Source organism: Ciona intestinalis, chromosome 7 (assembly GCF_000224145.3).
Source record: "Ciona intestinalis chromosome 7, KH, whole genome shotgun sequence".
NCBI lineage: Eukaryota > Metazoa > Chordata > Ascidiacea > Phlebobranchia > Cionidae > Ciona > Ciona intestinalis.
The window spans coordinates 3263597-3278345 of record NC_020172.2 but is presented as its reverse complement, the minus strand read 5'-3'; the positions used below and the strand labels follow the sequence as shown (position 1 = coordinate 3278345).

At 38.5% G+C, this 14749-nt stretch overlaps 1 protein-coding gene across 3 annotated transcripts in view; it reads right to left on the bottom strand.

Annotated features, from left to right (window-relative positions):
• Window positions 1-1171: 1171 nt before the first annotated feature.
• Window positions 1172-14749, bottom strand: part of LOC100176095 (focal adhesion kinase 1) — a 68983-nt gene continuing 55405 nt past the window's right edge. For all 3 annotated transcript variants that reach the window (XM_026835157.1, XM_026835158.1, XM_026835159.1), the window contains 8 exons: window positions 9895-9997; window positions 4830-4985; window positions 4491-4628; window positions 3456-3558; window positions 3127-3230; window positions 2664-2819; window positions 2233-2422; window positions 1172-1936 (listed from right to left, as the gene is read on the bottom strand). In XM_026835157.1, coding sequence (XP_026690958.1) covers window positions 1740-1936; window positions 2233-2422; window positions 2664-2819; window positions 3127-3230; window positions 3456-3558; window positions 4491-4628; window positions 4830-4985; window positions 9895-9997 — 1147 coding nt within the window. In that variant the 3' untranslated portion in view covers window positions 1172-1739. The remainder of the gene's footprint in view (window positions 1937-2232; window positions 2423-2663; window positions 2820-3126; window positions 3231-3455; window positions 3559-4490; window positions 4629-4829; window positions 4986-9894; window positions 9998-14749) is intronic.

Below are 14749 nucleotides of genomic sequence, written 5' to 3'. Positions count from 1 at the left end.
TCACCTACCTACAGGTACTACCGGTCACTTACCTACCGGTCACCTACCTACCGGTTGCCTACCGGTCACCTACCTACCGGTCGCCTACCTACCGGTCACCTACCAACCGGTTGCCTACCGGTCACTTACCTACCGGTCACCTATACCGGTTGACCGGTTTCCTACCGGTCACCTACCTACAGGTCACCTACACGGTTGCCTACCGGTCGCTACCTACCGATCACCTACCTACCGGTACCTAACGGTCACCTACCTACAGGTACCTACCGGTCACCAACCTACCAGTCGCCTACCGGTTGCTTACCTACCGGTTACCTACCTACCGGTACCTAACGGTCACCTACCTACCGGTCACCTACCTACCGGTCACCTACCAACCGGTTGCCTACCGGTCACTAACCTACCGGTCACCTACCTACCGGTCTACCGGTTTCCTACCTACCGGTTTCCTACCTACTGGTTTCCTACCTACCGGTCACCTACCTACCGGTCACCAACCTACCAGTCACCTACCGGTCGCTTACCTACCGGTCACCTACCTATCGGTACCTAACGGTCACCTACCTATCGGTACCTAACGGTCACCTACCTATCGGTACCTAACGGTCACCTACCTATCGGTACCTAACGGTCACCTACCTATCGGTACCTAACGGTCACCTACCTATCGGTACCTAACGGTCACCTACCTATCGGTACCTAACGGTCACCTACCTATCGGTACCTAACGGTCACCTACCTATCGGTACCTAACGGTCACCTACCTATCGGTACCTAACGGTCACCTACCTATCGGTACCTAACGGTCACCTACCTATCGGTACCTAACGGTCACCTACCTACCGGTCACCTACCTATCGGTACCTAACGGTCACCTACCTACCGGTCACCTATCCCTACCGGTCACCTACCTACCGGTCACTAACCTACCGGTCACCTACCTACCGGTTGCTTACCTACCGGTTGTTTACCTACCGGTCACTTACCTATCGGTCACCTACCTACCGGTCACCTAAACCCACCGGTCACCTACCTACCGGTTGCCTATGTGTTAATTATGGGTCGCCTAGAGAAAGTCTGATTTTTTAATTTTATTATTATTATATTGAGGGGGGTAATTTAGATATAGATCTTTCATGGTTACACAGAGAAACTACCTTAAACTCAAATATATCGTTACTTCGTTTGTATTTCGGCAACGAAACCTTGGAAATTAGCAGAATATATCAAGAAGAAATAAATACAAGTAGAAACAGCAGCCAAAAAGGTCTCATCGTGTCATATTATCCAAGTATGGGAAAACAGTTGGTGTTGAGTTTTTGAATAAAGTTTTGGGCAGAAAATACTTTTTTTTACCGTAATATAAAGTTACTGCTCGTGATTTAATATCGCTTAAAGCGTGAACCGCTTACTGTTTGATAAAACAAAACGTTAGGAAAGCATAAACTGATCAGCAGGTTGTAACAGGTAATTTAGTTTGAGTTTAAATTTCACTCTACACCATTCTTACGATTGGAATAATGTTCACAGAATTGCTTTACGAAGGTATGCGATTGTATGGTCAGAATTTGTCAAAATATTAGAAGATAAAAATAGAAAAAACACAAAACGTCCGACAAGTGCTTTGGTGTTCCACGGTCAGTGGTATGTTCTATCGACTTGATTTACTCGCGCTTAACGTTCGGAGCAACTCGAACCAGGTTGAGAGGAATTTTAACAGGACTCTTTTACCACCGCCTTCATGCATCGTGTAAAAGTTCTGACGGTGGCGGGGGTAAGGTGTGGTCGGGGCCCGCAGATTCGCCGCTGGGTTCCTCGGGGTTCGAAGTGGCATGGCCGTTGCTGGCTCCAGCGAGGGCTTGCAAACGAGATTTGTCGACAACATCGAGCAGGTTCTTTGCGTCCATTGCAAGAACTTGAGTTGCAGCCATCATGCCTATAATTAAATACATGCATCAAAACACATGTATCCTCGTATGCCTATATTTAGAATTACTTGCAGGGGATTTATTACTGTAAATGGGTATCAGCGGGAACACACCACAATGCCGTTTCGACAGAAATATGAGATATTATGTGCAAACAGTATCCATCTCACCCCACACTATATATATCAAGTTCCTATAAACCTAAATTGCAACAAATTTAATTGCTTTGTTCTCCCAATCAAACTACTCCCGGCAGATGCGACCTTTAAAATCTAGTAGACCTCAATCTCATACATTCACTTACACTTTTTGTAGTCAGTGACTTGAGTAGTTGAATAAAATCGTTTCACCAGTTTCATCTGGTTTATAACTTGTGATAAGTCTTTGTTGGTTGTTTTCTGAGCCATATCAATCTCTCTGTGATACTCAGGTGGCAAATGTGGAGTTTCTTGGTCGAGACTTGTACACAGCTCCTTCAATGCTTTACCAATGTTCTATGGGATAGAAATTGTTAATATGCGTGGGGTAAAGCAAGTTTTTTTACCAGATTCCCAATAAACCAATATTTAACCCAAAAAATAAAGCAAGTTTAAGCATTTTTTTTACCAGATTCTATATTGCAAGTTCCCAATAAACTAAAACTTAATCCAAAAAATTTGTAGCATTTTTTAATAAAACATACAAATCTAAAAATAACTCCCTTAAAAAGTTTAATATTTCCTATTTATAACGTACTTTTACAAGAACAAAAATCTCGTCTGGTTTTGCAGCCATAACTTCTTGGTTAGCTTGAAGAACAGCTTTCACTACCAACATTGTATCTCTGTACACAGCGTCGCCTTCTCTGTCTAATTTCATGGTTGGAGTCGGCTTTACTTCTTCGAAGGTTGGCTGAAAAGAACAATGCTTGATAAATACAAAAAAAATAGCTAAATATACCCTATGCTCAGTGTTGTGTTCATATTTCGGGTAAATATGTAAAAAAATAAGGAATGTCACGCGTTTACAAGTAGCGGATTACTTTAGTTGAAATTAACTATTTATCGAAGTTGGCCCTGTTAATCATTGTAGCTTAAAATATTAAAATAGTTTTCAAATGAAAGCCATCTTCGGCCCGATTTATGGATTTGTATTTCAGTTACGTCAAATTTGATGACATCAACCTGTTTAGATTGACGTAATTAATCGCGTATCTTACCGGTCTCGGTTGAGCGACTTGTACATCTTTGATTGGGGGGTTACGGGGTGGCTTGGCAGGGGGCATAGAGGGGGGTGGAGGGGCAACGTCGACCGCATTTCTCCCTGTGACGTAATAAAGGCATTTTTTAATTGAATTTATAATAATTCACTGTAGCATAACACAGGCTATCACAATTTCCTAAGCGTATGTTTAACAAATAACAACGCTGTAGTGTCGGGAGGATACGGTAATAAAAATCTGTAAATATTCCTTGTTTACTACCAAATTGGACGATAAAAAAGAAGAAACCAAATTTAACCAAGAAAATAAGATGTTCAAATACATACCGGCAGATGCCTCTCTTCGTTGTCTGACCTCATCAGCACTTTGATAAAGATGATCAGGGTCCTGTTCCTCCAAGTCGCCGTTAGAGGGAGTTCTTTCAGGTTTCTGTAAACAACAAATCATTAATTTTTTGATTCAGATATATTATAAAGTTTCTTGAAAAAACACTTAAAAGCATACCCTGAGATGTATTGGGGCATGGCGACGAAACGTTAGTTTTTACAAATAAAATATTGCTAGCAGTTTTCTCATCCGACTTAAAACTTTATATAATACAAAATCTAGGCGTTTTACAAACGTCTACAGTGTGACTTAATACTGCAGTATAGTAAACCACGGTTCAAAAGCATAATATAAAGTTATGAATAAATCGTAATTGCCGACTCGGCGTCTAAACGTAGTTGCGAAACTAGGATGTCAATTCGTATAATATTTGACGCAATGTTTAGCCAACACGTGAAATGTTGGGTTAGGTTTTTTTCCCGCAAGTTTCTTAGAAATTAATGGCCAGCATCTTATAAGGGACTTCGTGTACACGCATTTCTGGCGCCGTGAGACGCGTGCTTACATTCTGATTAATTCAGTCCGTGAAGTTACACGAATTACACACATGCGGAATAGGCCGCTCTGTCTTTGCACTGTAGGTAATAAAGCTAAAATAAAAACTAACGTAATGGTGCGCTACAGTGCGTGTCAAAATATAAAATACATGAGATTCACTTGTTGCAATTTCAGCGAAATTGTAGATTTGCGGTAAGAAAATACCGGTATTGTATACGATCCAATGTTTCCTAATGGTGTTTTAAAAAAGATTAAAAACAAACTAAAATTTACAGTTTTCCAATCAGAATAACTATAAGTTATTAGCGCGCGCTCTTATAGGCTCACTCAAACTAAACCAAAATTTTCGTTTAAGTTAAGTTAAAGTCTGCTTAAAAGTAAAAATTATTGATGCGCTCTTAAAGTTTCCAAAATTCTGCGTCTAAAGTTAATCAAAAAAAACTAGGAAGATAAACAGCATAAAAAATAAAACCTACCAGTTGTTCTTCTTCTTGTTGCAACCATAGTTTATCAGCCTCCGCTTGTTTCTTTTGAATCATCAATTTTTCTTCCAATTTGGAATCTTCAAACTGTCGCTGACGTAACTTCTCCTGCGCTTCGTGATTGGCCAATTCCTGTCACGTGGAAAAATTTAAATTATAAAGAAACGCGATTTGGAGTCGTGAAAATACGTTTATAAAATGTGTAAATGTTCTCTGCTTACTACAAAATGTAAGAAAGTGAAAACATGAACCGTCTATATATGTTCAAAGTATATATATATTCATATTTCAAAATTCCTTTCTTAGAAAAAAAATACGAGTTATAATACGAACCTCTGCTGTCATTATCCTTGGCACAGATTTGGGTGGAATCGCAGGTCTGCCCCCTAAGTATCCTTGGTTAGTGGGTTGGTAGAGGGGTCCTTGGGCCCCAGGTTGGGGTGGGTAACCTCTTGCCCCTTGACTTCCGGGGAATCCCGGGCGACTAGGCTGCAAAAGAGAGAAATTCATGAAAAAATGCTGATGTAAAAAAACATTAAAATGCATATTTGTAGTTTGCAAAATATAGATTTTATGATAAGAAGTTTTGTTTAAAATATTACCAGTCGCTTTGCTATGCGCCCATTATCGTTTCTTGTAATCTTAGACATCGACTCAATGCATTTGAATTCGACCGGGTTTAGGTCGCTATTTTCCGGCAGACCGCCATTAAAAGACTCGATCCCGTTTGGGGTTATATCCGCCTCCACAACATTGGAGGTGCGTAACGATAAAGAAACTTGTGAGAGCAAATGTAGCGTCTCATTCAGTTTTTCAAACTCAGGGTTGTTGCTGGGCAACGCGACACCGACGGCCACTTTCATTTTTGATACTTTTTACAACAACAACACAAATTAAACCCTAATTTGACTATAAAGTTTACGAAAATTTGCTGAAATATACAACGGTTATAAAATTTACCCATAAACAGTAGCTAAAATAGTTTGGAACTAACAAATACAATACAGTCTGTATTAATGTCTTCATATTTCTTTTCGAACTAGTTGACAATTACTTTACTATAAACATTTTTATACATTCGTGCTACAAGTGTATTTTCTGTCTGTAAGTTACTCTTATTTCTAATTGCAATACGTATTAACTGAACAGAATTCTTGGAATATTCCTTACGTAAATTTGCTGTGCCCAAAAAATTTACACTTCCACAACACGGCTGTTAAAACACTACAACCCCTAACACGACTCCGCCTCCTATAACCGCTGCACGGAATTAAACAAATTTGTTGCTTGTGGACTTTTTCTTAACTTCCTTTATTTGCGCTGACCTTTTAGAAACCGCAATGTCACTTAACATTCGCTGTGATTTTAAAATGCTTATTATTACACAACACGTTGTTAATCGCTGCTGATTTGGGAAAATGTTACGTCACAACAATTTTAAAATATATCGCAAAAACACGTCTATGTCTATAATATGCGTCTTAATACAATCACGTTAAAAATCACGGCTGATAGGCAAAATATGAAAGTTAGACGTGACAATTTAAGAGCGTATAAACGCGTCTTTATTATGCCATTGTTACTGCACAGACAAAACAATTGAAGATGTATCTAATAAACAACAATACGTTACTTATGATATAATCGCGTATATGGATATGACACATTATGATTAAAAGTTACGCTTTATTTATGGATAATAAACATTCTGTTTATACTCTATATGATATGACTATACATAACGCTACACAAGGAACTATACGTATAAATAAAGCGACTCTGACGCCTAACTATTTAGACATTTAAAATCTAGTTTCTAACACTTTTAAAATACAAAGCTTTATCTTTACGGTCTTTACAGTACAAAAATATTTTTGTTAAAACGTTTTTTTTCTCTAGCATTTTTTGAAAATCTAGCAATTTCTGACACTTTTGTAACACAAAGTTATACATATGCCTTTACAGTACAAGAAAAAAATCCCTTTTAAGAATTCTGAACCTTATCCGATATTTTATTCTGTCGTGTATGGCTAGCCTTAACACAATTCCTGCCCTTAAATAATCTTTTAATACGCACTTCCCTATAAACACACTGGTCAAGTTTTTCCTAAGGTTTATATTTCTCAATTAACCACAATTCTCCTTTTGCGCGTATCCTGGCCTAAACAATCCAGGCACACGAGAAACAAGCCGTTTTATGACGTAACAACCAATATTTGTGACGTAGATCCAGCTGGCACGCACTTCGTGGTAAAAACTGAAAGTGTTGACGTTATATCGGTAACGAATGTTTAAAATATCAAGGAAAGCTAAGGTAGTTCTTAAGTGTCAGTACAGGTTATATGAGGTATAACAGCGGAAGCAGGGGTACAATGGGCTCGAATGAACTGTAATATTGCCAGATTAGCTGCTAACTTTATTAGTAACTGCACGCAACTTACTAGATGCTACCACAAGACAAAATAGGAGCTTATCAAATATTAGTCTCGATTTTTTGCTTAAAATCGGAAACTTATAAAAAAGATAACAAATGGGGGAAGATGAAACACCTTTTCATTCTGTTTCTTTGTCCCATTTAGTAGTAAACAAAAACATTCAAAGAATTATAAAACCGTACCCTAACGACTCTCATAGATTGATAAAACGATTTGAGTTCTGCAAATAATCGCCTAAAACCTAAACAACTACATATTTCATTGTTTCACTTTTACTTCCGTGAGCAGTTTTTGGGTTAAAAGCTGTCTTTGCCATCTCTTAAAAGCATTGAAACAAATTCGTTTTGAAAATAAAGGTCGAAAACGTTAGTAGATTTCCGGGCGTTGAGAGTTATAATTAGAACAAGCGAATGCAACGTGATTATTTGTTCTGTGATGTAATAATACGTTTTTAAAAATGACAAAATGTTTTGGTAGAAAGCCTCATGTTTAACGTGGGCTGGAATTACAGAACGGCGTTTTTCGAAGTGTATTTAAACTTTAAAAAACAAACAAAAAGTGACATATAGTAGGATGGGGGAAGATGGGACACCTTTAATACATAATATCCAAATAACCTGATCTTGTTTTTTACATTTAACAACGGTCAATGGTAGTCGTGAGGATACGGTTTTATAATTCTTTGGATGTTCTTTGTTCATCACCAAATGGAACGAGAAAATGGTATGAAAAGGTGTCACATCTTCCCCAACCCTACTATATCTAAAATACGTTTTTTTGTTTATTTAGATAAAAAAAATCGTTTTAACTATTGCTTTCAAAACTAAGGAAAATTTAACAAAAGTTCGTTCATTTTACAATATATAGTAGGGTAGGGAAAGATGGGACACCTTTTCATTCTATTTTATCGTTCTATTTAATAGGAAACAAAAAAGCGTTCAAAGAATTATAAAATCGCACCATTACGACTCACATAGACCGGTAATAATTGTTTAAAACACGATCAGGATAGTTAGGTATTATGTGCTAAATGTATCCCATCTTCCCCCACCCTACTATATTCCTTCTTTATTTTTTTACTTGGCTTTTGGAGATGCGTACGTGCATACTACGTAGACCCAGCTGTCCCTGCAATACCCTCTATATATTAGTAAGAGATTTTCTCAAATCAGCGTGTGAAAAATCCCTTTCCCAAGCAATGTGTGAGTAATTTCGGAAACGGGTTGAAAATAAACAATTTTGTTTCCAATTTCTTTCCTTTCTCTTCATTTAACCCAAACTTGGATGCTTTACGCTTGTTTTAAATGTTAATTAAGTCGAATTAGTCGGTACTATGCCCAGACGGGGTAGTTAACCTTTAAAAAGACAACCCTTTTATTATATGAAATAATTACACGACTTTTAGAGATTTAAGATCCCTGAAATAAAATTAAGCCTAACAAATTAGACGCAGTCTGTATTAATGTCTTCATTTTCTTTAGAAATTTTCGAATTAAACATTAAAATCTCATGATATTTTACTATAAACATGTTTCACTTGTAGCACAGTTTGGAAATAAAATTTTAAACGTATATAGAAAATTTTAAAGCCATATACGTTTGCAACTGGATTATTACAACTAACACTGAATAAACTTCTTAAATAAAATCCCAGATGAATATAGGAATAAGAGAGTCTATAGTTCATTGTGCAAGTCACCGTTTAAATATAACTTTACAATTTTGCAAGCTATACAAAAACCGCGCGATATTTGTTAATTACGCGTCAAGTATCAAAACAGCGTCATAAAACTCCGATATAACGATTGTTTCGTACGAAAGTCTGAATAACATTATTACAGTGGAACTACAGCGTCCTTTGAGTTTAAATTTAGACTCCAGGCCGGAATAATTAGCAAGTAACTTGCAAGAGACATAAGGTAATAAATAATGGCTTCTCGGAGGAGCTGTAAACGATTTCGGAAGCCCGGTGTCAATTAAACTCAGCGTGTTGCCAATACTGCGGTCACAGAAACTGCCAACGGAAACAGACGAGGCAAAACGCGCGCAAACAATTTTTAATGCTGAAGCCAAATTGTGACGTCACATTACTACGTCAGCGGCTAGGATAAAGAAAACAACTAATATGAATTATGTTGAATATTCAAAACGGAAACGATAGTGTTTTTGTTCGGCCTTGGTAATGAGTTTGTGACGTGTAAGAAGCAATTGTGACGTAATAAAGGAAAGGTCGTAAAATGAATACAGTTTCTGGTCAGAAAAATAATTTGTATCGAGTTATATGTTATGTATGCGTGCTTCTATCGTAGCTACTATACATGACCTTTTTTCTAAGGTATGACGTGCCTCAACTACGTCACAGTGCCAATGTTATTCTGAAGAATCATAGAAACATGACGTATGAACATGCTATTCACATGAATAAGTTTGTGAACTATTCAACTTAACATTATGATGACTGTGGTTCCGACGCAATAGAAGCGATTCCAAAATGAAATTGGAATAAGGATCGCAATATATACGTTTAATTGGAGTTTGGGGGCAAAGGTTCGTTATAAGAGTCCTACTTATGCAAAGGCGCAACGTAACTTGTGCGCAGTGAATTTTGCCTAATTCGTTATGATCATTTTGTGCAGCGGTTCTTAATTTTTTTTACTCGACATTTATGCATTCATGGTTGCAAAGCTTTTATGTTGATAGAAAACTTTTACATTTAGAGTAGATGGGGTAAGATGGTGCATGTTTTCACTACCTTTTACCGTCCCACTTGGTAGCAATAAAAACTATTAACAGAATTATATAACCGTATCCTCACGGCTCTAAAAAGGTGTTAATTATTAAAAACACGGAATTTGGGACATTATGTGTTATTGCGTTAACGGTTCCGTCTTATGCATTTTTATTTCTGTGCCGAAACACATATTTCTACAATAGGGGTTATCAATAATAAATGCCAAGCTTACTTTAGGTGGCGGTTCGTCGGCTCCATGCCACTGGGCAGCTACACCTCCACTTTCAAGTCTTCTTAATTCGTCTTGTTGGTGTGTGACGTCATCCAGTATGATGCTGCGAAAAATAAAACCGTAAATATAATATACACGTATGCATATTCGTAAATTAAGTTCAGTGGTTAATGAAGTGTTGGGAGAAGAAAATAATAGCAATTGCGCCGCAAGTTGTAGTTTTAACAACCGCACGGTGGCGTTGTTAAGCGATTTTACACGCGGAAAAGCGGCGATACTGAAACGAACTATTTCCTTTCACGGTGGTGACGTTGCCAAAGTATGCTGCAACCCATGTGGAATATAAGTAGGCATAATGTATTTTGTGAGCCAAAATGTTTGTATAACATAATGAACACATATTTTTGAGAGTGTTGTAACATTTTTTTAAAGCGTTTTTTCATAATTTGTCTCTATAAAGCAAGCAGAACGTGTTAAGAAATTCTTAAAACTATGTTTATGTTTTCGCATTCGAAGTATATAGCTTTGTTTTGTAAACGACCTAAACAAAAGAATGACGAAGAGATATTGTTGACAGGCATACGTAACAAGCTTACTGAATCTACGCACCGTTCTTACAATTGTACCGGTTGTTTTGTAGACGCAATCCGCAGCGATGACGCAAAAATGAAAACTTATTAATCATCGAGCATTGAAAACAATGCACAGAAGTAGGTCTGGGAAATGTGACAATTCGGTAATTTATAGCCGATTATTTAATGAATAATTAAACTATTGCCAACTGATTGATAGGCATTACCGAAAACATTATTGCTTTAAAACCAACGCGTTACATGACTAAGAGCAATTTGTTTTCGTTCCAAGAAAATTCGCTAATTATTAAGAAACTAAACAAGTCTCCGATTGGAGGAATTGCTATTTAAATGTATTACCCGTCAGTCACAAACACGTCATCTGTGAGACGAAATTTGGGCGATCCGACTTCGTTTTGCTTGTAGCAATGGCAGTAACCACTAACGACTGTGGTTTTTATTTCAGTGGGGTGATACAGCTCGTTTTTTACAGTTTGTGGCAGTTTTACTTCGCCCTCTGTTGACGAGCAAGCCGACGAAGAACTACTTGGTCGACTTGAACTTGTCGAAAGGGGGGCACGAGGTGGCCTTGGGCTCCCTGGTCCTCTAGGACTCTTTGGGACTCTAGCGTTATCAGGGTCCTTTAACGGGATTTGATAAGGCGGGCGAATTTGTTCTGGCCTTGGCTTAAATTGAACGCTCTCATATGCTGGGTCTATGTGGTCTTGGTTAACGATCTCAATTGTTTCGTATTTATTCCTTCCGACTTGAGAGTTTCGTCCGTCCGATGTATCTGTGCTTCTTCTAGAGTCTGTGTTCGTCCCAGTACTGTCTAATTTATACCTGTACGGTAACTGTGACTCGGCCCTGTTGGTGTAACTCAAAAACGACTTCGGTTGCTTTAAGACCATTTCATTAGGATGATTGTTGTTGTTGAATTCCAATTCGGTGCATTCGTCAATCTGCGGAGTTGGTTTGTAAAAAGATGGGCTAGAGATCTCGGTACAAGTGGTTTCGTTTCGGTTGTTTTTCTGGTTCTTTCGGTCGTAGAGCTTGCGTTTAAACTTTGACACTAACATCCCGCTTTTTAGATCTTTGCCAAATTTTTTCGCAATGTTTGAGCTTGCTCGTTTTCGTGGCGAATCGTCTTTCGCGCTAACTGAACTGTCCTCGGTCGATTCGGAAATAGGTCGGCGCGGACTGATGTAAAAACCGTCTGCTGAATATCGGTCTAACAGTTCTTCACTCTTAGCTTCATGCAGAGCATCTGAGGAAAACGGCCTGTGTATTAGTTCTCTTCTGCCTGGTGCGTCTAACACAGATTCGGATTGCGGTCTAGCTTTCTTTGGTGATTGCTTCGTGGCGTCGTTACTCGTATTCTCATTCTGTTCTGCTTGTACGGAGATCTTGTGCGTGTTTACTGCTGAGCTATTTGAGTCACTATTGCACTGTTGCGTCACAGGAGGGGATTCTGGAAAGCTGCCACCGTCATCATGACTCGATGCTGCTGCCGAATCATCGGAAGCTTCTACGCAAGCACTTGTGCTTGGTTTTTTCTTCTTTTTAACTACAGCATAAACTGGTTGTAGTTTTGGTTTTTCCTCTTGTTTATTATTCTCCTTTTCCATGTCTGTATCTAACTGAATGCTAAGGGTGGAAGAGTCGACTGTGACTGTGTCAGCAGATTCGGAAGAGGCGAGCTTCGCAGTTGGCATGACGCCATCTCTGACGTCATCTTTCCACGAATCTGTGATGAGGACATCTAGTTCCGTTAATTTGACGGGTCTTTCGGGGGAAGCATTAAGTTGTGTGCCTCTATCTATACTCTGTTTATTGTTTGTATTGATTGACACGAGAGATTTTACAACGGTAAGCATTCGCTCGTTGAAATTGCGCTCCTGCGTCTCCATCGTGGCTTTCATATTTTTCATTTTGGTCTCGTTTTCTTCGAGCCTGATGCGGGTTTCTCGCACATAAACCAGCAGCGCGCGGAGGACGCCACCATCGACGACAACTTCTTGCTGCGCGGGGCTTGAAGCTGTTGAACTCCGGCTGTTTCTTAACGGACGTTTCGATGATCGGGTCGAAGTTTTCGGGCTGCTCTCTAGCTCACTCACGCGGCCGCTGTCATGTGCGTCTGGCTCGCTGTCCAACTCACTATACCCGCTGGTAGTCGGCGATGGCGGGCCTTCAAAGGATGAGTTTCTTGAGGCCGGGAACCTCATTTCTCTAATGAATTTTCGCTTTTCTTCAGGTTTACCAATAGCCTCCATATCTACGGTCATGCCAACCGCATGTAATTCTTCCTAAAGAACTTTTATGAAAAATTCGAACTAAATAAATACTACAGAAAGCTGAAAAATGAAGGTAAATTTACCATCCGTCAACAAGCACTTAATAAAATCTGCGTACACCCGGATATACCCGCAGTCGATTTAGATAAAAGAAAAATGATAATTCCTATTCAAACACGGTTATTAAGGCGTTATAGGTAGCTAATTCTTATGTACACTTGCCACTGTACCGGCTCGACGCTGTACAAAGCACTTTCCAGCCCTTTCCCTTGTATGCGCAGCTGTACTGCTAGCAGCTTCTGTTTAACGTGTTGTATTAACTGTCTGTGACGCTTTAATTTAGCTGTTACTGCTCGTTAACTGAATTCGTACTCACCCGTGAAGACGTCGTATTATATTCACATACTCACATATAGTATAACAGGTCTGTGACTGGTAACGCGATACTATTTTAACTCAGTACATAATACAGATCTGCAAATCGTGATAACGCAAAATTCAAAGTTCAACTCCATATCCTGCTTTAACAAATGAACTATACCCACAATCGCAAAATTCTGTACAAATATTACGTCGCACCACGCCAAGGCAGATTTCAGAGACTAGTTTCTACGTTAAAACGAATAATAACTATAACCCAAATCCAAGATTTTCTGTTTTGTTACAACAACTGTACAGAAAACTGTGTTTTTTTAAATTGCAACCACCACAAGGTCCACAACATTATATCTTAACAAAGGTTTAAGCATGCAAATTGCAAAGAAAAAAGTGCTTGAAACTAAAGGAAACTGGCCTTTCTTTGCTGCGACTGCTGAAACATAGTATTTTTACAAAGCTAACACGCGAGTCTCGCAGATAAAAGTGATCGGAACTATAAACGACTCAACTCTAAGGCGACGAAACAGACGAACTAATCTACACACCGGAAAAGAAGAACGCCTACTAGGATAGGCAGGGTAAGTAACCGGGTATTACCTACAGGAGTGAGTCAGGCTCTGTGCTTGAAAGAAAAGGAAAAGTAAACAAACACAAACGGGAGAGCATGGTAACTTTTTAGAGCCCTACAAGCTTGGGAAATGTTTCTACTTAGTTTCCCATGGCTCTGGCAACGCTTACGGGTGGGAAGGTTAAGGATACTGTACTGGTTCGTAAAACAAGATGATTTTTACATAGTTAGGAGTCGGATTACATCATTGAATAAATCTTAACTTACAAGTCTATTTGAACTAGAGGGCGGAAGATATTGCATTAGTCTCGAATTCATCGCAGAACAAACTAAGAATCGAATTTGATTACTTGGTAAATACACCTCACTAATTCAACTAAATACACCTTCCTAATATTGTAGGCAAAGCTCATATATTTAATTATTGCTTGATTAATACATGGTCAACATGAAAACTTTAAAGAAACTCGTTCATTTCTGAAACTATATGGCCAACAAACAAGTTTCATGTAGCTCTTTCTGAAAATAGGCATGTATTAAAATTGAATTGAAATGTCTATTTCTGTAACTAGTCGATACAATTACATCATTAATAACTTGAATCATGTGGCATATTCAACGGGCACGATACACCAACACGACGATTTGATTAATTTGCAAGTCCAATCAACGAATTAATTGAACTAAAAATAACTTTTCTCCACGAACTGCAACCCAGCAGTAAATCCAAGTGCAAAACGCCCAAAACTGCAAACATTTTCCAATATAGAGTATCAGGGTTATTCTATACTATGGGTTAGAATTAGATCCTACGGCAATATACGCCTGCGATTTATACCAGAGTTGTTACCATAACACTTACATAATTTCACTAAACCTTACATGGTAATGTTCATACTCTAAAATTCCTAGCTTATATAACCAGACAAGAATAACCACAGCACATACAGCATGAGGTTATGAAACCATATGGATATGATCCAAAGCACGAACTGTATATTTAAATCGGTGGAATTTCTAGGCCTGTTAAAATAAGTTGCAAC